The sequence below is a fragment of the Vulpes vulpes genome, chromosome 1, assembly GCF_048418805.1.
Source record: "Vulpes vulpes isolate BD-2025 chromosome 1, VulVul3, whole genome shotgun sequence".
NCBI classification, from domain to species: domain Eukaryota; kingdom Metazoa; phylum Chordata; class Mammalia; order Carnivora; family Canidae; genus Vulpes; species Vulpes vulpes.
Window position 1 is genome coordinate 26,012,290 of NC_132780.1, and position 26,475 is coordinate 26,038,764.

A 26,475-nucleotide genomic window follows, 5' to 3' on the forward strand; every position below is an offset into this window, starting at 1 on the left:
GGGTGGTCTACAGAGACACTGGTGCTGAGCTGCAGCCCAGGGCCCATCCCCGAGAAGTCCCAGGACTGGCAGGCCGCAGGGGAGGGACAGCGAGGCTAACTGCTTCACCCCAGGCCTGTCGACAACCTGCTGGGACACCTGCAGAGGAGCGCACACCGGGAGGGCAACAGGCGCTGCCCGCGCGTGCTGCTCGGGAGTACCGGGCGGTCTGAGCCCAGGCCTCCGTGCGGGGCAGCGCTGAGGTTCCCAGCCCCCGCCGCGCTCCCCAGTGTGTACCCCCCGTCCCCCCTCCCCCCCGCGGCCCCACACCTGCCCGGTCCCTCCGACCCCCGCCCGGCCGCACCCGTCCCCACAGCTGCAAGGGCTGGGCGCTCCGCGTTTACAGCCGAGAGCTCCTGCCGCCGGCAGTCGAGTGCACCGAGTCCTGGTGGCCTCCTGGCTCTGCGGTCGCCGTCCGCTTCCGGTGCCCCCAGCCCCGCCGCGTCCCGGGGCCGTCTGCGGCCGCCGCCGCCGCCGCCGCCGGGCACACTAACGGCCGGAAGCGAGGGAGCGCGGGGCGGGGCGGGGCGGGGCGGGCCGGGGCGCGTTTCTGTGACGCACTTCCTGGCGTCCGCTCCGAAGGCGGAAAAGCGGGGAGCGGGAGCGTCGCTCGTCCGCGCCGCCAGCCGACGGGGCGGCTGCTGGCCTCCCGGGCCGGGCCTCCTCCGAGCCGCGCGCCATGGCGTCGGAGGGGCCGCGGGAGCCGGTGGGCGAGGTGAGGACGGCGCGCCGGAGAGGGGGCGGCCGCGGCTAGCGGGGGCTGGCGGCGGGCCCCGAGGGGCGTCTCGGCTCTCGCGCCCCGAGCTCCCGCCAACGTCCGCCGCGGCGCTGGACGCGCTGGGCGCGCTGGGTGCGCTGGGCGCGCTGGGCCCGCGGGCCGGACCGCTAGGGGGAGCCGCGGCCGCCGCGGCGCTCGGGTCCCTCGGTTGCTCACGGAGCTCTCGCCGCGGGCCGCCGCGTGACAGCAGAGCACTGACGCAACTTTTTAATCTGGGAAGCGTGATGGCCGCGAGCCCCGGCAGTGCGTTTGGCGGTCTGGGCGGCCGCGCGGTCCCCGGAGATGCGGGGTGACAGCCGAGGAGCCCTGCCGGCTGTCCTGGCTCCGTCACCGGTTGGATCGTTTGCCCTTCCCACCCCCAGCCCCTCACTGCACCCCCTTTTTTAGGAGAAAAGCAGAAGTTGGCAAACACAGTCTCGTCGTTAGGAGGACAGACGCTCTGGGCTTTGAACCGCAGACGTCACTGGGCTTGGCATTTCGGGGACTGCCGGAACCCGGCTTGCTTCGGCTTGTTTGTTCATCCTTTATTTGCGAATGTACTAGTCAAAACCATCTCTCCCTTTTTTCCTCAGGGCATCAAGTTGTCAGCAGATGTCAAGCCGTTTGTCCCCAAATTTGCAGGGCTCAGTGTGGCCTGGGCAGAGTCTTCGGAAGCACGTGTGTTCCCCGGCTGTGCAGCCACCTACTACCCGTGTGTTCAGGAGCTGCCGGTGCCCGAGTACGTATCCCTCTTTGTTTTGTCTTCTTCCGGGATGAACCACGCTGCACCTGACGGGGTCGTGTTCCGAGTACCACCGGAGGATGCTCCTCCCCAGGGAGGGGCCCAAGCCTGGGGCACAGCCTGTGTCCTGCACCGGACACGGAAAGGTCACCTCCTCACGCCCATGTGGTGGTTTTGGGCCAAGAAAGTGTGGAGGCTGCAGTGCACTCGCTGGTAGGAAATGCAGTTTCAGGGTTCAGTCGTGCATGGGGTCTGGAACTGCATCACACATCTGGCGGAGACGAGGTGGCTGGGGTGCAGAGAGGACACGGGGCAAGGACAAGTCCAGGGAGATCAAGGGCTAACATCGTAAAATCTTGCAGCCCTGGCTGCTCCTTTGTTGGATAGTTTCCAAAGAATTGTGCACTTTTCTTTAAAAATGTCTCCTGGAGATGGAGTCTAGAAGCTTGGGTTATAAAATTTTTCTCGAGTTAAAAGGCTTATGTTGGCTTTTCAGTTTTTCCTTCACAAGTTTCATCTTTTGGGTATTGACAAAAATGGTTTCTGTCATTAGCTGAATTTAGAAAAACATGTGTTAAAGCTCTCGTGTCATCGTACAGAGTACATGTAGATTTTTTTAAGGTATGCGTCACCTTCACGCTTATGTAAGAATCTTTGTCTTTACATTTCTTTGATGTGGGTCATACTTGTTTCTTTTTCATGTCTGCATGGTGTCGAATGAAAATAGATCATGCTTCCTATAAATTGTAGATTAGTATTCACAAGAGTGAAATTTAGAATGAATAAGAAAATCATAAAGTTGTTTGGTGTACTTAGGTTGTATTTTTTGAAAGTGTTGAAGTTTTGCCTGTACATGGGTTGCTAGGAGTACTCGAGTTTTCCACTTTGATTTCATCCTCTGTTAGAGGAAGGTTGGCATGGGTCTCACTTGAATTGTTCTACCTTAGGTGGTTCGTTCTCAAAGTAAAATATAAAATGTAGTTCACTCAGTGACAGGGATTCGAAGCCATCTGCTGGGTGGGATTCCAGTTACCCAAAATAAAGGTGGAAAACATTCCTACGGCTGAACTAATGTTCTGGCAGTAGCCTGAATTGAGACGAATCAGAAGCTTCAGGATGTGCACTGCCAAATTTAAAAATTAGGTTTCTTGACCTCTTACTCTTTTATAGCTTTGATTTTTTTTTTTTTAATTATTTATAACCAAGGAAAAGATTGGCTGACAATATACCTGGCCAGCAAGAAAACAAGGAGAAAAGAGGCATGTACGCAGAGGGGCAGGATTAGGAGGGACAGGAGCCTTGGAAAGGGATGTATTACGTAATAAGAACTGAGTATCTAGTCCTTCCTGACGGAGACCAAGAAGTCTTTGGCTGAGCCAGGCTTCCCGGAAATGGAGATCTCCTCTAGCATTTTCCATAAGGAACATAGGTCGTCTTTGCTGCCTGTCCCACTGCCAGTCCATAACGTTGGCAGGAGGTGTGATGTTATTTTTGCGCCTGAGAAACTGGGGCTAGAAACGTGTGCTCAGTCGTTGAGGTAGGCAGTGCCCAGAGCAGAGTGAGTATCTGTAATTCTGACCTGCCCTCAGTGGATCTCCCCAGAGCTGCTGCCACCTGTGGCAAGTGTTTGCAGAACAGTTTGACAGGTGGCAGTGTACCGTCAGCGGTGGGTGCCTCTGAGTGCAAATCCCTCAGCTGTGAGAACGAGGAGTCCTGGTTGCAGTGTGTCTCACTCAGGTCCGCTTGGTGGCTGGAGGAGCAGCTGGAGCCCGACCTGTCCTGGCCTGACGGCAGGGACTGGGGGCAACACTGTGGGGCAAATGTCAAAGATAAGGGATTGAGGGAAGTGCTGGGGGGGACAACTGCTCAGTGCAGCTGAGGAGACTAAGGGTGTGGGGTAGAAGTAGGGAACTGCCGGTCGTGCCTTAAATGTGTGGGGACGCTCCCTCCCGGCTTCTCATTCAGCTTGTAGGGAGAAGAGTTCGAAGGCGAGGACTGGGTTCCAGGCACTGAAACTAGGGAATAAGATGCGGGAAAGGAAGGCTCCATGGTGACCCGTGTGGATGCTAGTGGAAGAGAGGCTGAGGATGTGCAGAGCGGTGGCATCACTCCTGAGGATGGGGGTGGGAAGAGGGGCCCTTTGGGGACTCCACGTTCAGCTTGGACTGCAGTCAGTGCTGGTTCGAGGGCAGTGTGACCTGTCAGTTGGAGAGCCAGGCCCAGAGCTGGCAAAGGTGCAGGGTGGCATGTACGTGTATGAAGTCCTGAGCAGAGCGAGGACAGGTCTGGGTTCGGAGTCTGACTGGAGAGACTGGGAAAGTGCCGAGGAGGGCCCTCTGTGGACGAGCCATGGAAGGTGAGACAGGATTGGCAAGTCCAGGCCAGTGGAGCTTTACAAGTGATGGGACAGAAGGGCCAGACCCGCAGATGGTGTGGGGAGGAGGCCACTGGGCTTGCAGGAAGGATGTCCTGGAGACTTGGGACTGCGGATGGCGATGGGGCAAGGAGACAGAGAGGTCGGGGGGGGGGGGGGGCGCTGTGTGGGTACAGGGTGGGGGGTTAGCTAGCTGCAGGAGAGGTGGGGGCTGGGTGAGATGTGGGGCATGAAGAAGGTATGCTCTGTGGTTGAGGAAAATCTGGGCCATTTGTGGCAACTGGAATTTTACAGAAAAGCCGCTTGAAGCCCCGGCAGGTGCTGTGCATTATCGCTGTGACTTACTGTGTGTCTCTGTGTGGTAGTCTCTGCATGTAATTGTGTTGTCCTTGGATGGAAGGGAAAAGTACCAACTTCTCAGAGGAAGAAGGGCCAGTGATGACTTGTCCAAAGTGGACGACTAGATACTGAAAACAGCCAGGACCCGAACCGAGGGCTCTGGATTTGCGGATGCACGTTTGCTGGATGACACAGCCTCAAAACTGTGGGGCCTGGCCTTCCTTTCCTCCCTTACCTCAGTTTCATTGGTTTGTTCGTTTGACCGGTTTTTGGACTTGGGATTTCATCTTATTTACTGTGTTTTGCTATCACCTGCTTTTGCCCACCTTCTCTTGTGAAGAGCAGAGTCTCCACCTTCATCTGCACTCCCATTAGATTTTCTGAGCTTCAAATAAAATGAAACGGATTTGCGTTTGGGAGCAGGATGAAGCTTTGAATCTTTTTTTTTTTTTTTCCTGCAAAGAGCAGCACTAGGCTACATGTACTGAAAAAAGTATAGTAAAAGGTTTTTCTTGGTTTTTCTTTAGGAATACTTAGTTACTGGAATTAGTGAAGGATCTTACTGGGTGTGAACTTATTATAAGGTGTTGTGGGTTCATAGATAGCAGTAGCAGGCTGTCCAGTTAGGCCCTGCGTGGCTGTGAATGCAGGGAACATTCTGGTGTCTGGCCTGGTCTCAGGTCTGGCCTGCTCATCTGGGTGCTGTCTCCTGCAGTCCAGACCCATTCCTGCCCCAGAACAGAAATACGTCTTTCATGTTGCCTTTGCTTGTACCTCCTGGCTATCCGGAAGGTGAGGTCAGCTGGGATGTCTCATCATTAGCTCTGATTTCCAGGGGACCAGCACCCTTTGGGATTCCTTTGATGCTCTGGGATGTCACAGAAACATCTGGTACTCATTTGTGGGAATGAGAAGGGCATGTTTTGTGTCTTAGCTCCTCTGCTCAGCATTTCGCCATTGTATCATCTTTTGTCACAAGAGGATTGAAGCCTCTAGCTGAATACCAAATTTGATTACAAAATCAGTGTTAAATTATATTTTGGTTTAGTCTCACAGTTTGAGCAAATGGGGTGATGGCAGCATCCACAGATGGTGGCCGTCTTGTTGGCAGGTTGCAGCTCCTAGGCCACCATTTGTGCAGGGTCCCCTTTGCAGCTCTGGCCCTGCAAGGCAGAAAAGCACAGGATGTGGAGGTTGAGCTGGAGATTGGATGGGACAGTGGGGTCTCTGTAAGAGCCCCCTCTGCAGAGAGAATGGTCTGGATGGCCCTTTAGGCCAGGGTAGTGGTGGGAGGCTTTCCCAGACGTCTAACTGTGCATGAGAAGCTGCTGAGACGTCCCTGGGCTCTGCTCCTGCGCCCTGTGACCCAGTCCTGCCGTGGATACTTCACCTTAGTAGCGAACAAGGAGTACTGGCTCTGCGTCTTTCTGTGCAGGGCAAGAAGGAAACACTAGGAGCTTTCCTTGTGCTATTAGAGAGATTTCAGTGCTAGAACGAATGACCTCAAAAGTTTAAATTGCTTTTTACAGGATAGCTCTTTGGTTTGTGGTATGAAATTTTCCACTAAAATGTACCTTTCTTCAGGGCGCTGGGTGGCTCAGCGGTTGAGCGTCTGCCTTCAGCCCAAGGCGTGATCCTGGAGTCACGGGATCGAGTCCCACATTGGGCTCCCTGCAGGGAGCCTGCTTCTTCCTATGCCTGTGTCTCTGCCTCTCTCTGTGTGTCTCTCATGAATAAATAAATAAAATCTTAAAAAAATAAAATAAAATGTATCTTCCTTCTTTAGGCAGAAGCTCTACACTGAAGATGTGGCCTTTGGGGCTTCAACGTTTCCACCTCAGTATTTATCTTCCGAGCTCGCTCTTCATCCATGCAGTTACTCGCCTTACCCCATGGAGTGTGCACAGAGTGTCTGCCCAGTGCCTGGGTCCCAGTATGCTTACGGCCACCCCAGCGGTTACCGAGGTTTTCAGACCATGAAGCCACGAAGCGAGCAGATGTGCCCTCTCCCACAAGACACGAAAGCTCTGTTTAAGGTTAGCACACCATGGTGCTATTGGTTACATTAGCATTTACAGTGTAAAGAGCTGCTTCATTCTCACGTGATACTTAAGTATTATTTAAGTCTTTTGTGTGTATTTAAGAATTGAATTTTGTTTAGCCTTTTTCAAAATGGTCACTGGGGATACTTACGGATTTGCAATTTTAAGCCTTTGTGCTAGTTTTCTTAATTCATGTGACTTTTTAATTTTTCCTGCAGAAAAAAACATACGAGCAAAAGTTTGACAGCAAGAAGGCCGACGGATCTCTGTCATCGGATCTAAAATCAGTTAGAGGTTCACATCCTATATCCATTCACGCTGACAGTAATCTGAAATCAGGTGAAAATGACAGACTCCTCTCTGATGTTCTATTGTCCTACCCCGCCTACCCCAGAAATGTCACTGTTCTTTGTTCATCTGCTTCTTTGGACTTGCTCGAGAAGAGCAGAGGCCATTGGACTCCACTGGGGTCTTCTGCCCTGGGAGGGACCTGTTCTGGGGGCGCTCTGTGATGTGCACGCACGTGTGCAGGAACCAGCCCAAAGTTAACATGGCAAGTAGCTGACACCCACAGGCCTCAAAACATTTCCTTAAGCAAATCACGGCTGCATCCTTTGTATTCTTTTTGACCATGTTCATTGCTAAAATCACTTCTCTGGTATTCTGTTGGGACGTTTTTTAATATGTGAGAGAGTTTGTGCTTTGAATCCCATCCTGAGCAATAGCAAACCTGAGGCAGTGTAGTTACTTGGGGGACGTGGCTTCTCTGGCCTTGGAAACTACTGTTTCAGGCTCTGGCTGAAAGCTAATGATTCCACGTGGTGTCTTGCATTCTCCTGTAAGTTAGGTACTAGCGCAGTTTAATGGCTTATTTATATAAATAGTTAACACCTTTGTAATAATGCATTTTCTGGGAATGCCCAGCTTATTTACATGTATACTTATTTGGTATACAAATTTTTCTCTTTGTGTTGACTTCACTCAGAAATCATTTGGTGCCTGGAAGTGTGAAAGGAAAGTCAAACAGTTTACTGTAATAACTCTGCCCTCGTGATTAAATGCGGGGACTTCATGGTATTACAGCCCACAGGAGGATTCATTTGTATTTGAAGGGGAAAGATGGGGAAGAGGTTCCAAGTTTAATTCTTTTTTTTTTTTTTTTTAATTTTTTTTTATTATTACTTATGATAGTCACACATAGAGAGAGAGAGAGGCAGAGACACAGGCAGAGGGAGAAGCAGGCTCCACGCACCGGTAGCCCGACGTGGGATTCGATCCCGGGTCTCCAGGATCGCGCCCTGGGCCAAAGGCAGGCGCTAAACCGCTTCGCCACCCAGGGATCCCTCCAAGTTTAATTCTACTCGCTTTCTTCCAAAGTTTCTCTCAAGTGTGGAAGATATATCGCTGAAAAGAAGTTAGTTGGCATCTCTGTGAATTTGCAGAACCCTACAGTGTTAAGAATAATTAGATCAGGTTGTAATAACTAGTTCAGCATCTTGAGAATTATGCCCAAAATTTGCGACGTGCTTTGCTTTTTCCTGCCTGGTGGCCCAGCTGGAACTTGTGGTCATTTCTGTTTTCCACCGTTAGCCAGGTTGGCAACACTAGCAAAGGGCGGGGGGGGGGGGGGGGGGCATTTGGACAGTCCTGTGTTAGTGCGTCAGCAGCAACAGGCTTTCTGCCCCACTGTTGAAGCATGAGTAACAGTTTTCACACGATGCCTGACTTTTCACCCCTACTTTTGATTCTACAGATACAGATGGTTATCATAAACGAACAGATAGGAAATCCAGAATTGTTGAAAAAAGTGGATCTGCCTCCAAACCTGAGTTTGAATTTACCAGGTTGGATTTTCCTGAGCTGCCAGGCCCAGAGAACAGCAAGCTCTCAGAGACACAGAAGCCGCCCAAGTGGGGGCCTCTACGCTCTGCCTCAGCTGACCTTTCTCTTCTCAGGGAGGTGGTGAAACCCACTGTGGTGACAGCAGAGGTGAGTGTGGGGCCTCCTCCTCCTGTCTCCCTTTCTTCTCCGTATGCATTTTTGCAAGTACTTCACAGTACGCTATGTCTTAGTGTGGGGGCCTGTCCAGGCACTTAGAGGACCTTTGGTTTGGACTCTTCCCAGCTGGTTGTAGCCCCTAAGACAGCTATTCTTTTAAAAGAATTACCCAATAAGCTTCCTTGTGCTTGTTAGCTGCCAGGGCCTGGGGTCGGATTCTGGCACAGGTCCCGCTGCTTAGACAGCCCTTGGTGAATGTCTCACTGCCAGCGTTGCATCTGACAAACGTTTATTGTATAGACATAGAGATTTTTAAAATCAGACTAATATTTCAAACTGCACAAGTAGCCTCTGATTTTTCTAGGTTTTTTATCCATACTTCTTTCATTGATGAGACCACAAACTGAGCAGAAGTCATCATTGTGTGTTTTGTTTGCCACTTAATGATTTAAAAATATGCATTGTTCCACGTTTGGTCTTGGAAGTTTATTCCATCAAGGTTTCAGGAAGAAAGGTCATCCGAGTATAGTCTCTAAGGTTGCTTCTCACAAGTTCCTGCTGAAGGAGGGTGGACAGGCAAGGAGGGGGGTACAGAGAAGGAGGGGGGGCCTCCCCATCCACCTACCTCTTGAGTGGAGCTGGGATTTGGCTTCCTCAGGTGCTCTTGGGTGCCTGGACACTGACGCCCAGAGGCAGGCAGCGTGGCTTGTGGTGTGCAGGAGTTACACCATTCCCCACACGTTAGATGCTATCACACCCTGGTGCTTCCCTGTGGCCGGCTGGCTGACGTCGAGGAATCCGTTTCGTTTGGCAGCTGTGTGACCCTTCTGCTGTGTGCGTGGAGTAGCCGAGCCATTGAGGGGCTCCACGTCCATGTCCCTGGTAGTCACTGTATAGTCTAAGCCCTTGAGTAGTCCACGTCCCTAGTGGCCTGCGGCGGGATGTGACCGACCTGTCTCATCGTGGTCACTGGTCACACACCTGCATCTGGACACAAAATGAGGCCCATGCTGCTATGTCAGTAGGTGTACAAGACTCCCCGCTCAGGATGTGTTCACATTTTTGAATTATGTGTGCAGTTTAATTTTTCTATCTAGAAGAACTTTTTTCCTCATTAATCCTAGTAGTATCTTTAAACACAAGAAGAGGGGATCCCTGGGTGGCTCAGTGGTTTAGCGCCTGCCTTTGGCCCAGCGCATGATCCTGGAGTCCCGGGATCGAGTCCCGCGTCGGGCTCCCGGCATGGAGCCTGCTTCTCCCTCCTCCTGTGTCTCTGCCTCTCTCTCTATGTCTATCATAAACAAATAAATAAGTCTTAAAAAAAATAAACACAAGAAGAGTATTTAAAAGAGAATAAACAGTTGACCTTCTGCAGCACGGGTTTGAACTGCACCAACTGATTTTATTTTTTTATAAACACAGGACAGGAGTGTAAACATGTTTTTTTCTCTCTGTGATTCTCTTAACATTTTTTTTTTTTTAGCTTATTTTACTATAAGGATCTAGTATATGATACATATCGTGTATGGTATGCATGTTAACTCCATGTGATCTGTCAGGGTTCCTGCCAACAGTAGGCTGTTAGTAGTTAGGTTTTTGAGGGGGTCAGAAGTTACATGTGGAGTTTTGACTCGCCAGGGTTTGGCACCCCAACTCCCAGTGCTTAAGGGTCACCTGTAATTGTCATCCAAGGAAAACTGTGTTAAGTACTTAAATCTTTTTTTAGTGGTATGTTGTGGGAATTGAGGGGCTGCCCCTCATATTGAGGTTATGTGTATATATGGGTTTGTGTTTTGAGGTTTTAAAACTTGGCATTTTTCTGTGTTACTAAGTATTTTTTGAAAGCCTGTTGCACTGAATCTTTATGTAACTGTTCTGGGACAGGTATGCCATGGTGAGCATGTATATTATATGTGTATATATGTATTTTTTAAGATTTTATTTATTCATGAGAAATAGAGAGAGGCAGAGACACCTGCAGAGGGAGAAGCAGGCTCCCTGCGGGGAGCCCGATGTGAGACTTGATCCCAGGACCCCTGGGTCATGACCTGCGCCAAAGGTAGATGCTCAACCACTGATCCACCCAGACATCCCCATAGCCTGTTCTTTTAATAAATATAATTTATGGGGCCCCTGGGTGGCATTAGCATATATTTTGGAGATTTTAAGAATGGCAAGGGAAGATGTATTTAAAAATTAAGTGATTAGGGCAGCCCGGGTGGCTCAGTGGTTTAGTGTCGCCCTCAGCCCAGGGCATGATCCTGGAGCCCCATGATCGAGTCCCACGTCGGGCTCCCTGCCTGGAGCCTGCTTCTCCCTCTGCCTGTGTCTCTGCCTCTCTCTGTATCTCTCATGAATAAATAAATAAATAAATAAAATCTTAAAAAAAAAATTAAGTGATTATTTTCAACTTGAAATAGTATGATGCTGGTTTGCCTTCTAGGGTGAAGGGGTGGTGAGAAGCACAGATGCAGCGGAGTCTATGACTGGCAGCTCTGTGGCCGATCCCTCCTCATGTACCAGAGGTAAGAGGCACTGCCAGGCCCCCGTTTTCCAAGGTCATTTTTAGCTCAGTACAACAGAAATGTTTTTGGTTTAAAGCCTTCTTTAAGACAGCTGATGGGTTGTGGACAAACTGATGTTATTGTGAGAAGCTGGAAGTAAGTACATGAGATCCCATGTCAGTGTGCAAGGAGTGTAACGTGGGAGCAAAGAATTCTAAATGAGATGTGTCCACTTTGTCCAGTTAAGGGAGGAATTTAATGAACTCTACTGTCGCGCGTCATGCAGCCTCCGGAAAATGCTGCTGGATGCTCAGGAGGATGAACGCAGCACACTCAGGGGGATGAGCGAAGGGAGGCACAGGGAGGATGAGCACAGGGAGGCACAGGGCCCGTTCCTCCTGTCAAGAAAATGGTTTTGATGCTTCAGAGCCCTGAAAGGGTCTTGGGAGCCTCAGACCATGCTTATGGATCTTCTGGCCTGGCTGTCCTGGAAGTGATATGTTCAGAGAGACCTCAGTAATTTTTCTGAGTAGCTGGTCCTAGCAGAAGACATTTTTACAAAACTCTTCCAGGTGTATTCATAAGTGTGTTTTCTTTTGCATTCTCATGTGTGGCATGTGTGTGGTTCAGTAAAGCCTTCACCTAAGAGGCAGCTTGAATGGCGTGTAGCTCTGGTATGAAAGCAGCCTGACTGGCCTCCTCTCCTGGGGGGATGCCCCAGCTGTCCATGGGGTGCATGGGTTCTGTTCTCTCTGTGGACCTAGGCAGTAGTGCTGTCGTACTGAGACCTGAGCCTAAAGAGAGAGAGATCACCTTTTCCTGGGAAGCTGAAGTCAGTGACCCTTGACTTAGTGTCAGTGCTACATAGCAAGGTTAGTGGGGCTAGCGTGTGATCTTTGTCCTTTTAATTTTAGCTGTAGTGTGTCTATCCACCTGCACACCCAAGTTAAAAAATTGCTTTCGAGGGAAATCACACAGCCTGTAAGTTAATTCAGCCAGTGCGTTCCAAGAAGAGAGCTTAAGCAAATGCTGTCATTTCCAAGAGTGTTCAGGGCACCAGTCTAAATTTAATCATGCTCTGAGTAATGACCTCACGTAATACGTGTTTAGAATTTCTAAGTATTTTTATTTTAATGTTGAGATTGTTCAACAACTTTGGTTATCTTTGAGCAGAGTTATCTTGGACACCAATGGGTTATGTTGTTCGGCAGACATTATCTACAGAACGGTCAGCAGCCCCTAAAAACGTTACTTCCATGATAAACCTAAAGACGGTTGCTTCATCAGCAGACCCTAAAAGTGTTAGTATATCACCTCCTGAAGTTTTATCTTCGGATCTTTCCTACAAAGAGAGACATGTCCACCCAGCTAAAAAGGTAGGTGTCACGTTTGCATTATGTTGATCTTCTGTGCGACTGGATAGTCTTTATTTTTCTCAGATCCTCACAAAGTGTTTCATTCTGTGTTTTACTCGCTCATCTGAATCAGTTGCGTTTTTGTACCTTGAGAAAAATAGAACCTCGGTTCGGGAACACAGCTGGTAGCTTTTAGAGCAAGGGAGATATCTGTCGATTTTATATCTGTGGTCTTCAAACACCTGTGAACCGTTTGGTAGTCTGTAAAGGAGAGACACTGGTAGAAGTTCACGCCCTGGTATATAAAATCCTACCTTTTTTCCCCTAGCCTTTTCATCTTTTACCTACTAGTCACAATAGCAAGACAGTTGAACTCCACCTCGTGTGATCATCTGGTGTATGTTACTGACTCAGTTCATTGTAGTGTCTAAGGTAGCATCTCAGGGTCCATTTTTCCTTTTCAAGTCAAATAATTTTAAGCTGTCATTTTTATTGGTCCCTAGATTTATTTCTGTAAGAGCCTTTTTTACTGGTCTAGATTTATTTCTTGATTTTCACTGTGTATGGATACTTTTTTTCAGGTTGAAATGTGGCCATGTTTGTTAGTGCAGTGATATCCTGTCTTTTTAAGTATGAGGATAGTTTCTGTCACCCAGAGTGTCATAGACCATCCCCCATAAAGGGGAGCTATGTTGGGAGTCTGCTGAGGGAGGGAAAGTGTGCTGCCAACAGTTTCGGTGAGCTCAGACCTGTGTGCCTGTCCTCACAGCTCTGTGAATGATGTGAAGGACGCTAGAGGCTCAGGTGAGACCCACTCTGAGCTCACATGGAGCTGCCAGCTGTGGCCATGTGGGTGCAGGTGTGGGGCAGGTCTCTGGCTGGGGCTGCCCCGCAGCCGCCATCTTGCTGTCTGACCACAGTTCCTGATGCACATTCTTAGAGTTATTATTAACAATTTTGTTTTATTTTCCCAGAACCTTTAAAAAATTATTTTTAAGGATTTTATTTATTTGAGAGAGAGGAAGCGTACATGCACATGCAGGGGGGAGAGGCAGGGAGAAGGAGAAGCAGACTTCCCACTGAGCAGGGAGCCTGATGTGGGGCTCGATCCCAGGACCGAGAGATCATGACAGATCATGACAACAGAAGGGAGGTGCTTAACTGACTGAGCCACCCAGGTGCCCCTAACATTGTTTTTTAGTTATAAAAAGTGTAAGAAAAGTTGATTTTAGAAAAGTTCTAAGGTAAAGACAAGAAAATTTAGATTGCCTGGCATCTTAGAATCCAGAGGGTGTGCTGTCATATGTAACGGGAGTGATAGCATCATGATGGTTTCTCCCTCTGAAACTTCGTGTTGTGAGTTTTTATCACCAAAATAGCAAATGAAAGTAATACCACAGAGATCTTATGAACGAGAGGTCATCTTCCCTTTGTTGTCCACCCTTCGGGAAAGGCTGTGGTAACAACCAGGTGTATGTCCTACCTTGGGCTCCACAGAACGTCAACAAACAGATTTCTCTTGTTTTTAAGTTTTTTTTTTCTTTGAAACAAAAATGAGACCCTTCTACACATCATCCCTTCAGAGTTGCCTTTTTCACTTAATAAGTTCTCACGGACAGATCTTGTAGGTCAACAGGTAAACACTGTTTTCAGGAGCCCCTGGAGGGTGAGTTCCTGCCTCAGGTAGGGCAGGGCCCCCACCTGAAAAGGCCCTGCTTTCCTCACGCCTCCATTCTGAGAGAGGAGCGTGGTGCACTCAGGGAGGGATCAGTGCTTTGGAGGGGAGCGGTGAGGAGGGACAGGCTCAAGAGATGGGACGGCTCTTGACCTGGAATGAGGGTGCGGTCCCAGCCTAGCCTGAGTGTGGGCAGATGTACAGAGGCCCTGAGGTTACTGTGCTGCGGGAGGGTGCAAGCAGCGGGGTCACTTCAGTAGGTGTGCGACGGGCCCACACATTTGGCCCTCCTGAAGTCTCCACAGGGGATTCAGATATGTGATCAGGTTTAGGGACTACCAGGCCATTATGCTAGAAATGGCACACCCGGGTTTATGAAAAGACTTAAAGGTGGTATGAGAGATGTCAGAATTATCTCTTCTGGCTCAAGTAGGTTATATCCAAATCTACCAGTTTCAAAATAATTGGATAGGACAGTTTTTTCACCACATTTCTTTTCCTTGAGAAGTACTCTACTGAATGCTGGCTCATTGGAAAACAGAGATGAGGAGCCAGACTCTGAACAAAGTTGCCATGTGGTCAGTTTTCTCTGATTCACAAAGTAAACATCCCATTCAATGTCTAAAAAGCCCATGATTTTTGCTGTGTTTTTTGTTCCATCTAGTCTAAAGCGTCACAGGGTGGCGATCCCGAACAGAATGAAGCCTCAAGAAAGCATAAGAAAAAGAAAGAAAAGTCTAAATCAAAATATGAAGTCTTGACAGTTCAGGAGCCACCAAGGATTGAAGTACATTTACGTTTATTACTCACCTTTTACGACACAGTGAATGGGTCTGTCTTAGTAGAAATTCAGGTTCATTCGGGCTTCCCAAATGAAAATCTCCAGCATTTCCTTGATAGGCTTTGCCCAGTGCTAAAGACAATAGCCGTCCCCTGTTCTCTTCACTTTGGTGGCCCAGCGTGGTGGCTGAGTTGTCGTGGGCACTGAGCGGGTGGGTGCGTGAGGAGTGGAGAGGCAAGAGTCCTTGTGCAGATCTAGTGGGGCACCTGCCACGGCTCCTACTCCTTAACTATCTTGTTCCCCTGTTTCTTCTTTGCTTTGGCATGCTGGCTTTTGCAGGGTCTCCTTTTCTATCCAGAAATGGTAATATAATGTGCGTCACTCTAGAGGGAAATTAGAATGCCAGAGCTCCATTGTGGGCCCTGGCCAAGAGAATTCTACAGACTTGCAAAACCACCCTGTAAACTTTCCCTGTGGCACCATAAGAAAGGCCCTGTCCTGCGAGGACTTGCCCTGGGTTCAGACTGAGTACCAGACTCAGCAGCCTGGCTCTGGGGGCTCAGCACTGCTGCCTGCCACCCAGGTTGGGGCCAAACCCGAGACTTGACCATGTATCTGGGGGCTCTCAGGACATCTTCTTGAGGACACTAGGGGGTGTATTTGAAGACCTATCACTCTGCCAGAGCCTTATGGCTTGGGCCAACACATAATTCATAGAGTTCTCTTCCCGTAGCCCACATACTCTGAGTCACCTCAGATGCTCACAGAAGGATGTTCTTAAATGATTCAGTGTCATTGTTAGAGGCCTGTTGCCCTATTTTCTATTTTATTTCTATTTTCCAGCCTGGAAGCAGCACACGAGACAGAGTACTTCCGTCTCCTGAGTCTAGACAGTTTCTCTAATGAAAATGCAGTTGAAGGCTGGGTGCTTGAACACTCTTGTGCCTGGGGTGGGGGCTCAGGCACCCACGTCCTTGGGGCCCCTGCCTTCTGCTCTCCAGGGCAGCGGGATTAGAACCGTGGTCTTTAAATCTGTTGGTAAGAGTGAAACAGTTAGGGGCTGTTGAGATCCCCTTGAGAGCACTGTGGGAGCTTGTCATAGATGCAGAACAGGAGCAGGGAAAAGCTTGCACGTGGGCACATTGATTCTCGTGATCCGCAATGAGCTAAAGGGTGTGTGGTTTACTTAGGATGCCGAGGAGTTCCCCAATCTGGCAGTTGCGTCTGAAAGAAGAGACAGAGTAGCATCTCCGAAATTTCAATCCAAACAGCAGCCACAGGTAATTTTTAGATTGACCTTGTCCTTGATTTAGGCTTAACTTTTCTCGCTCAACTAAACTCTTGATAAAAACTACTTTCCAGACTTTTTTATGCACCAAGAGAGCTGGTTTAGTTTTGATCCCTTCCTTCGTTGGAGAATCATACCCAGTGTATTGAAATAAAATTGCTCTAAGCCCAAACATTCTGTCACCTTTACAAGAAGACTTGGTAGCTGCCGCTGCTGCATCAGAAAGGATGGCAGCACGTGCTACCTGGGGATCTTAGAGGACTTCCTTTGTGAGGCAGCAGTGTCTGAACAAACTGGGGAGAGCCATCAGAGTTCACTCTAAGCGGTCAATACAAGGTGAAGAGAGGACTCCCCTTGAGCCCCAGCTCTGTGGTAGGTTCAGGGATGAACTCGTGACTCATCACCCAGATGGAGAACTTGCACACTTGGCCCCATTCCTCGGCTCATCTCTAGCATCTTCATTGTCATTTGGCCTTCCGAAGTGGGGTCATTATTTTCATGTTGGTGAGAAGTTCTAAACCTTTGTGCACCTTAGTTTGAATTCCCGTGGTACAGTTTGGACCTTTTGCATGCCTGTCTGTGGAGGACCCTGTAACCTACTAGTGTGGCACTCTGTGCTCACACTTTGATGTGGGCCCTCAGCCAGGCAGCAGAGCAGGAGTCAATGTGCCAGAGCACATGCGTGCAGCGGCTTGCCTGCACAGCCTTTCACACAGCCTCAGAACCCAGGTCACAATTATTTCAGAAATAGCAGTTGTTTCAATGTATCACACTTCATGCCTAAATTTAATACCTGCTTGTGTGTATTTTGGACTTGTGTAAATTCTTGGTTGTATGTCCATGATTTCATGGCATTCGATTGGCTCCCCTAGGCAGTCAGAGGTTGAGTGGTACTGGTGAGGCAAAACACCAACAGTTAGCCCCACACACAAACTCCTGTTGCCAGAGACTTCCCATGAGTCTTGATTTGGTACCTGTAGGTGTATGCTCTTATTCACAATGTGGTGTAGCCAGGGATGGAGCTCATCTGATACAAACCCAGGGTTATGGGAGAAGGAGGAAACAACCATGCTAGTCATATTGAGAGATAATATGGGATTATCTAGGGCTTCCTTTAATTAATTTTTAGAAGATTTTTACAGTCACTATGAATATGTTTCATTTTATTTTTTATATCATTATATCTTTTTGTTATAGAAAGAAAAACACAGTTTGTGAAATACATTATCCTAAGGAAACTTCTGATTTTTTAATTCTATAGAATAATTTTAAAAATAGTGGAAAGAAGAGCCAACTTCCGGTACAGTTGGATTTAGGGGGAATGCTAGCAGCCCTGGAAAAGAAGCAGCACTCCCAGAGCTCGAAGCCGTCCTCCAAACCTGTGGTGTTCTCAGGTAAGAGTCTGTCCATCTCAGATAAATGGCTAGAGGTCTTTCAGGTAGACTGCTCTGTGACTGTCTGATCTTTAATCAAAAGTGTGTGTATATAGCCAGAACAGCATGGTCCTAAGATGAAGAGAAAAGATACTAAATGGAATAGCTTGGGAGTCCAGAAGTAAACCCACGTATCTATGGCCAGTGGATTTTTGACCAGAATGTGTTCATTAAAAGAATAAGAAACAGTTTTGAAAAATGGTGCTGGGACAACTGGATTTTTCCACATGCCAGAGAAAGCTGGGCTCCTGCCTCACACCATATGCAATAGTTAAAATGGATTGATGACCTAAATATAAGAACTAAGCCCTAAGAAGAAAACAAAGGTGGCGCGCCTGGATGGCTCAGTTGGTTAAGCACCCGATTCTTGGTTTCAGCTCAGGTTGTGACCTCAGGTTGGGCTCTACACTCAGCAGGGAGTCTGCTTGAGATTCTCTCTCTCCCTCTTTCAAAAAAAAGAAAAAAAGCAAGGGTAAATTTCATGACTTATGATTAAGCAGTGAATTTTTAGCTGGGACACCAAAAGCAAAGGCCACAAAAGAAAAAACAGTTAAATAGGATTTCATCAAAAACAAGAACCTTATGTGTACTAGCTGACATTGTCAAGAAAACAGAAAAGTAATTTACTTACAGAAAGTGAGAAAATGTTTGTAAATCACATGTCTGATAAGGATTTGGTGTCCAAAGATCTGTGTACTCCTCCTACAACTCGATAATAAATACCCACTAAAAAATCGGCAAAGGACTTGACATGGCTCTACACGGAGATGTACAGGTGGCCGGTAACACATAAAAAGATGCTCAGCAGCATTAGTCATCAGACGAATGTGAGCCAGTGCTGCACTGAGATAGTTCTTTGTTCCTGCTGCGGTAGCCATGGTGGGAAAACACGGGAAATAGCAGGTGTTGGTGAAGATTTGGAGGAAGTGGAGACCCCTGGGAAATGGGGAAGCATGAGACTACTTGGGGAAGCAGTCTGGCAGCTCCTCAGAATGCTAGATGGAGTGTTGCCATGTTGCCCAGCAATGCCACTGCCTGTGTACGCCCAGAGGAGTTGAAAATGAAGACCCAGACGCTTGCAAGGCAGTGTTCACAGCAGCATTATTCCAAGCGGCGAAAAGTGGAAACACCCCCACTTGCTTATCAGCCCAAATGGCTAAACAGCCCAGCCCGACCACCGACTGCCACTTGGCCTTAAAAGAAAGGAAGTTCTGCCAGAGTGGATAAACATGAAAGCGTTCTGCTAATGGAGTAAGCCAGCACGAAAGGGCGCGTGCTACATGAGAGATCTAGAATAGACAGTCACAGGAAGTAGATTAGAGGGTACCTGGGGTGGAGGGCATGGGACTTTTTGGTGGGGACAGACTTTCAGTTTGGGGCATGGAAAACTTCGGGGACTAGGTGGTAGTGAGGGTTGCACAACACAGTGAGTGTGATTGGTGTTCCTGGGTTGTGTACTATGGAATAGTTAACATGCTAGGTGTTGATGAATTACTTACGTATGATGACTTTAGGAAATGGCAGTTAAGTGTTGCACACTCATGTGCTCACGGGCCTAAAATATTTACTCTCTGGCCTTTTAAGGAAAAGCTGGCTGACCCTGACCTAACCACCTGTCAATATTTTATTTTATTTTTGGCTGCCTTTCAAAGTTGCAGACCTTGGTTGCTCTCACCTCTAATAAAGGTTGCAGGCATATCACTGACTAGAGCTCATGGTTCTTTTTGTCTTCGGAGGTGAAGCATGCATTAGTGAAATGCACAGATCTTAGGTAAGCCCTTTGCAAGGTCACACAAGCCCCCGTCAGCACCCTTGGAAGCTCCCTGCGCCCCACCCAGCAGGTCCCTACGTGCCCCCAGGCAGCCACCTGCGGATTCTTTGTCTGCCAGACTTCCTTTTTCCTGCTAGAGCTTCCTAGAAATGGGATCTTATAATATATGCTCCTTTGATTAAGGCTTTCTTCACTCATCAAGGGGGTTTTGAGATTTACTCCTTTTGTACAGAGTTCCTTTTTTGGCTTTTTTTGAATGTGAAATTCAAGTAACATAAAACCCATTTTAAGGCGTACAGTTCAGTGGCATGGAGTTCGTCCCCAGTGTTGTGTGGCCTTGTTCTCTCTGGTTCCACACTTTCACCCTGGCAAAAGGAGACCCCTGCCCGCTGAGCTCCCCGTTTCCCCAGTTCCCAGCAACCCCCAGTGTGCATTTTCTCTTTGGCTTTGCCTGTTCTGATGCATTACATAAATGGAATGGTGCAGTTTGTGACCTTTTGTGTTGGTCTGTTTTCCCTTGGCAGAGCGTCTTTGACGTTCATCCATGTTCTTGCATCAGCAGCTGGCTAGTTTTTATGTCTGAATCCTGTTCCATCGCCACAGTTTGTTTCCCCATTCGCCCACTGATGGGCATTTAAATTGTCTCCACCTTTTAGCTCTTGTGAGTAGTACTTTTATGACTGTTCAGGTAGCAGTATTTGAGTATCTGTTTTTGATTCACTTGGAAGTGGAGCTGCTGGGCCACGTGGTAGGGATATATTTAGTTTATAAATTGCCGTACTGCTTATGTGCTGTTTTACACTCGTCAGTAATGTGTGCAAGCTCTGGTGCTTCTGCATGCTCACCAATATGATGATCATGTTGATCTTAGTTGTAGCCTTTCTAGGGGGGATCGGGGTGGAGTTGGCATATTTTTGAAGCTAAAAATTCGAAATGCTGTTTCTCGTGTGGATTGTTTTTGTACGGGTTGCTGAATGGTATGTGGTGAGCAGTTTCTAAATACCATTCTCATGGCTATAGCAGAAGGAAGTTTATGTGGCAGTTCCTTAGTGGCGTTTATTACCAGCTCAGCATACAACCTTAAAATTCTGAACGTAGCTAATTTAGCTGAAGCACAGTGGTTGAGGCAGTGGTAGACAGGGTGTCCCTCAGCCCACTGTTCCTCCCTCACGCTGCATCCCCAGGGCCACCTGCAGCTGCACAATTGGGAGTGCACAGAAGGCACAGACCCTGGACATGTCTCAGACTTTGGGCAGGTGCAGTGAAGTCACTGGGGTGGAGTTGGGCTTGGGGAAGAGGTGTTTTTAACTAGCTCACAGAAGGATTTTTTGTTTTGTCCTTGTTTTGTTTTTTGCATTATGGAAAATAATCAAAAGTAGAGAGAGTGCAGTGAACCCTACCATTTGCCTGTTACCCAGCTCCAGCAGTTATCAACATTGTGCCACTCTTGTTGTGTCTGTGACTTCACATTTTATTTTTCTGAAGTGCCTTAAAGCAAGTGGTAGGTGTTCCATCGTTTCCCTGTATGTGCCCTGTTGGCATGTCTGATGATGGTGGTGTGCTTCCCTGGACCACCCCCCCGCCGGCCTCTCATAGCATTTATGCTTGTTTCTCACTAGTGTCTGGTGTCCAGTCTGTGTTTAAATTTCCTTGGTTGTCTTGGTGATGTTGGTAATTTTATCCATGTCAGTTTCCATGGTTGGGTATGTGGCAAGTCTGAGTGACTGTACCAGAGCTTGGGACCCCTATCCCCAGGGTGACTCTTCCCTGATGAGCGTTGCTTTCCTCAGCTCATTTGGGAAAGGCCTTCAGGGCTCTCTGATTGTGTGTTGTTCTCAGACCAGTCCAGGTGCTTAGTAGGAGCTGGTAATTAATTTATGGGTAACCTATGGGCAGTCAGCTTTTCCTTGGCAGTTGGCTTTGGGCTTGTTCTATTTTTTTTGATGAGGTGGTGAGTCAGGTGTGGCCACAAGAAGGGGTGGAAGAGAGGCTCAAGAAAACAGTTTATTGTAGTCGCAGGTCCTACAGACAGGAGGCACAGCCACCTGCACAAGCACCAGGGTAGACAGCAGGCAGAGGTCAGAAGCGAGGGGAGGGCGTTAGGCCAGAGCCTTTGTTGGGGTTTCTGTGGGCAGGGAAGGGCGGACTGTTTAGGACTGGCCAGTGTGATTCCTTTCAGTGAGCTCTGAGCTAGAGGTAACTAGTGGCCTGGCCCCTGGCCCTGGGATGACTTAAGGATCCTGCCTCCAGGGTGCAGGGGGCCAGATGGAGGAGGTCTGGCTCTGGGTGGGTTAGCTTGCATATTGAAGTCGCTTTGCAGCCTGGAGCCTTTGGTCTAAGAATTGGCTATCTCTGGAGGGCACTGGAAGCCTTTAAGATGTCAAAACATCGTAATACATAGCAAATACACAAACATAATGCAGGGCTTACTCCTAGGTCACAGCAGAAGTTATCTTAGCCTGTTGTTTTCCGGAGTAGAAATTCAAGTAACCTACATCACACTCAGAAATCTGGAAGATGTGCAGCCGGCCCTCCTATGGCACAGAATGTAGTTCCCTGGGGAGGCTGCAGGGGGTGTGTGTAAGCTGTTGACTGAGCTCTCCAGATCCTTACATCACTCACAAGGCAGAGGAAACCAGCCTGAGAGGCACTGTGTGGGTCTTTTCCCACTGGGTTCAAGTTGGATCTATTTGATGGAATTGTGTGTGAAATAGTTTAGCAAAAAATGGGAGACCCCAGTGAGATCAGGATTTTTTTTTTAAAGAAGCCACTTATATTTTGGTTTGTAAAACTCATAGAGGTGAAGGAGTAATAGAAACTTTAGGGCAGCCCTGGTGGCTCAGCAGTTTGGCCCTGCCTTCGGCCTGGGGCATGGTCCTGGGGACCCGGGATCCAGTCCCGCGTCGGGCTCCCTGCCTGGAACCTGCTTCTCCCTTTGCCTGTGTCTCTGCCTCTCCCTCCCTCTCTCTCTCTCATGAGTGAATAAATAAAATATTTTTTTAAAAAAAACAACTTTACAATTGGCAAGTCAGGAACCAAGAAGGTAATTGTATAATCACGTATGACTTAAAAATACATAGTACAGATGGTCAGATCATTCTAAAATATTTTTAAAAGGCAAATTTTATATTTTCCGATTCAGGTCACATTTTTAAGTAGTTTCGGGTTGAATTTTGAGGCTGGGATTTTGATAATATTGAAATGATATTTTGGCCAGAATCTGAAGAATGCCCACATCCAGATGTGCCCATCACCTTCTCTTTTGACATTACAACTAGAACCCTCTTTGCCAGGAAAAGTGAAAACCAGTTAAGAGGAATTTGGGGTTTCTCTTTCTTTGTAGCTGAGCCAGTGTGAGGTGACCCCTGTGCCGTGCTTTCAAGCCAGCACACAACCTCACTCAGGGCTTTTGGCTTGAGTCTTTCCTGGATTCCAGATCAGGTCTCCCTGTCGGCTACCAGGGCAATGAGGATATACCTGCTTTTACCAGCAGCAATGGCAGGAGGAGCCCTGGCTACTTAGCAGACGACGCCTTGGAACCCGAGGTGTGTTTCTTTGAGACTACTGCAGTCACGTTTTTCTTTTTTTATCCAGCCTGATGGCCTCTGCCTGTTGACTGGGGTGTTTCCTTCGTTCACATTTAATGTAATTGTTACTGTGGTTGGATTTATGTTCAGTGTTTTGCTGGTTTTTTTTTTTTTTTTTAAATTTTTATTTATTTATTTATTTATGATAGTCACAGAGAGAGAGAGAGAGAGGCAGAGACACAGGCAGAGGGAGAAGCAGGCTCCATGCACCAGGAGCCTGACGTGGGATTCGATCCCGGGTCTCCAGGATCGCGCCCCGGGCCAAAGGCAGGCGCCAAACCGCTGCGCCCCCCAGGGATCCCTTGCTGGGTTTTTTATTCTCTCCTGTCGTCTTTGTTCCTCTTCAACTGTTGTCTTTTATGTTAAGTAAATAGTTTTTATTATTTACGGAGATGGCAGGGGCAGAGGGCGAGGGAAAGAGAGAATCTTTTTTTTTTTTTTAATTATTTTATTTATTTATTCATGAGAGAGACAGAGAGAGGCAGAGACACAGGCAGAGGGGGAAGCAGGCTCCATGCAGGGAGCCAGACGTGGGACTCGATCCCGGGTCTCCAGGATCACACCCTGGGCTGCAGGCGGCGCCAAACCGCTGTGCCACCGGGGCTGCCCGGAAAGAGAGAATCTTAAGCAGGCTCCACGCCTGGGGCTCGATCCCAGGACCTGAGCTGAAATCAAGTCTACTCTTAACTAACTCTTAACTTAAGCCACCCAGGTTCCCCAAGTAAATAATTTTAGACTACCATTTTGATACCTTCATTTGTTTTTTCTTTAAAAAAAATGATTTTCTTGAAAACTAGGAAAGTAAGTGGTTGCTCCTGAATGAGGACAGTGATTGCTCTAGGAATTACAGTATACATCTGAGTTTCTGCACTGGAGAAACTTTACTCCAGTACAACTCTTCTCTCCCTCTCTCTGTGTTTGGGCTGTTGTTGCACCTATATATGTTAAAACAATACAGTGTTGTCAGGATTGCTTTGTGCAGCCACGTCTTTTGAAGAAACTAAGACAAGGAATGAGAAATGTATGTTTATCAGCTTCCTGTTCACAATTTTTAGTGTTCTGTGTTTGTCCCTTTGGAGTCTGTTACTGTCCAGGGGGCTCCTCCTTTAGGATTTCCTCTTGTATCGTACAGGAGTTCTGCTAAGCAGCGAATTCTCTCATGCTTTGTTTGTCGGGGAATGTCTTTATTTTGCATTTAGTTTTGGAAAGATGGTTTTGTTGGATATAGAATTCCTGCGTGGCAGTTTTTCTCCCCTAGTGCGGGTGTACGTTGAAGATACTGTGGGTTTGGTTCCAGACCATTGCAATAAAGTGAATATTGCAGTAAAGGAAGTCAAATTAATTTTTGGTTTCCCGGTGCATGTAAAAGTTATGTTTACACTGAACTGTAATCTATTAAGTGCAGCAGTGTTATGTCTAAAATAAAACAATGTATATACTTTAATTAAAAAATATTTCTAAAAAATGCCAACCCTCATCTGAGCTTTCAGGAGCCGTAATCTTTTTGCTAGTGGAGGATCTCATCTGATGTTTAAGGCTGCTGACCATCAGGGTGATAGTGGCTGTGGCCATTTCTGAAAATAAGACAGTGAAGTTTGCTGCATGGATTGACTCTTCCTTTCGTGAATGATTTCTTCGTAGCATGTGATGCTGTTTGGTAGCATTTTACCCACAGTAGGACTTCTTTCAAAACTTGAGTCCCTCTTCTCAAACCCTGCCTTTGCTTTACAACTACGTTCACGTGACAGTCTAAATCCTTTGTTGTCATTTCAACAGTCTTCACGGCATCTTCACCAGGAGTAGATCCCATCTCGAGAACCCACTTTCTTTGCTCTTCTTTAAGAAGCAACCCCTCGTCTGTTTAAGTTTTATCCCGAGATTGGGGGCAGTTCAGTCTATCTTCAGACTATACTTCTGATCCTGGTTCTCTTGCTGTTCCTATATCTGCAGTGACTTCCTCCAGGAAAGTCCTGAACCCCTTCAAGCCATCCATGAGAGCTGGAATCAACTTCTTCCAAACCCTTATGAATGTTAATATTTTGGCTTGTTCCAGATGGCTAATCCTTTCCAGGATGTTTTCAGTTCACTCTGCCTAGACCCATCGGAGCAATCAGCATCTGTGGCCACGATAGGCCTATGAAATGTAATTCTTAAATAATAAGATTCAAAAGTCAAAATCACTCCTTGATCTATGGGCTACAAAATAAATTTTTTGTTACCAGGCATGAAAACAATCTTGATAGTTAATCTCATCAGAGCTCTTGGATGGGTGACCAATTGCACTGTCAACGAACAGTTATATTTTGAAAAGAATCTTTATATCTGAGCAATAGGTCCCCCCCCCCCCCCCATGGGCTTAAAATAGTGAACCATGTTGTAAACAGCTGTGCTGTCTCCAGGCTTTAGTGTCCCCATTTAAAGATCACAGGCAAAACAGATTTAGCAGAATTCTTTTTTTCTCTCAATTTCAGTATACTTAGCATCCGGTGTTATATTAGTTTCGAGGGTACATTATAGTTATTCAACAATTCTATACATTACATAGTGCACATCACGATACGTATATTCTTAAGCCACTTCACCCATTTCATCCAGTCCCCTACCCACCACTCCTCTGGTATCCATCATTTTGTTCTGTATAATTAAGAGTTTGTTTTTCTTGTTTTTTTGCTTTCTTTCTTTAAATTTCACGTGAGTGAAATCATGTTGTTTTTCTCTGACTTACTTATTATTATGCTCTCTAGATCTATCCTGTTGTTGCAAATGGCAAGATTTCCTTTTTTTTTTTTATATAGTTTATTAATGCTCCATTGTATATATATATCACTTCTTTATTCGTCTCTCAGTGGACATTTGGGTTGTTTCTGTAATTTGGCTGTTGTAAATACTGTTCCAGTAAATATAGTAGTACATATATCTTTTTGAATTAGTGTTTTTGTATTCTTTCATTAAATATCCAGTAGTGGAGTTACTAGATCATAGGGTAATTCTATTTTTAATTTTTTGAGGAATCTCCATACTGTTTTCCAGAGTGACTATACTACTTCGCATTCCCAACAGTGCATGAGCTTTCCTTTTTCTCTACATCCTTGTGAACAGTTGTTTCTTGTGGTTTTGATTGTAGCCATTCTGACAGGTGTGAGGTAATAGCTCATTGTGGTTTTGATTTGCATCTCCCTGATGATCAGTGATGTGGAGCATCTTTTCAAGTGTCTGTTGGCCATCTGGATGTCTTTTTTGGAGAAATGTCTGTTCATGTCTTCTGTCCATTTTAATTGGATTATTTGTTTTTCTGGTGTAGCAGTTCTTTATATATTTTGAATACTAACCTTTTATCAGATACGTCTTTTGCAAATATATTCTCCCATTCAGTAGTTTGCTTTTTAGTTTGTTGACTCCTTCATCGAACAGAAGCTTTTTATTTTGGTGTGGTACCAGCAGTTTATTTTTGCTTTTGTTTCCCTGGACTTAGGAGACATATCTAGAAAAATGTTGCTATGGCTGATGTCAGAGAAATTACTGCCTGTATTCTCTTCTACGATTTTTATGGCTTCAGGTCTCACATTTAGGTCCTTCATCCATTTTGAATTTAATTTTGTGTATGGTATAAGAAACTAGTTGTTTCATTATTTTGCATGTAGCTCTCCAGTTTTCCCAGCATTATTTGTTGAATGCTTAATCTTTGTTGAAGAGACCATTCTTTCCCCATTGTATATTCTTGCCTTCTTTATTGAAGATTATTAGCCATATAATTTTGGGTTTATTTCTGGGTTTTCTGTCCTGTTCCATT

At 47.0% G+C, this 26,475-nt stretch overlaps 1 protein-coding gene across 7 annotated transcripts in view; it reads left to right on the top strand.

Moving 5' to 3' along the window:
* Positions 1–599: 599 nt before the first annotated feature.
* The window catches only part of SECISBP2 (SECIS binding protein 2), a 47,387-nt gene continuing 21,511 nt past the window's right edge, over positions 600–26,475 (top strand). For 2 of the 7 annotated variants that reach the window (XM_072761233.1, XM_072761235.1), the window contains exons 1-9: positions 600–754; positions 1,390–1,535; positions 6,038–6,287; positions 6,512–6,632; positions 8,047–8,282; positions 10,735–10,816; positions 11,969–12,171; positions 15,797–15,886; positions 17,156–17,288. In XM_072761233.1, coding sequence (XP_072617334.1) covers positions 719–754; positions 1,390–1,535; positions 6,038–6,287; positions 6,512–6,632; positions 8,047–8,282; positions 10,735–10,816; positions 11,969–12,171; positions 15,797–15,886; positions 17,156–17,288 — 1,297 coding nt within the window. In that variant the 5' untranslated portion in view covers positions 600–718. Of the gene's footprint in view, positions 755–1,389; positions 1,536–6,037; positions 6,288–6,511; positions 6,633–8,046; positions 8,283–10,734; positions 10,817–11,968; positions 12,172–14,489; positions 14,613–15,796; positions 15,887–17,155; positions 17,289–26,475 lie in introns of all 7 variants that reach the window. The other 5 variants (XM_072761237.1, XM_072761245.1, XM_072761218.1 and 2 more) reach the window with 4 other exon arrangements.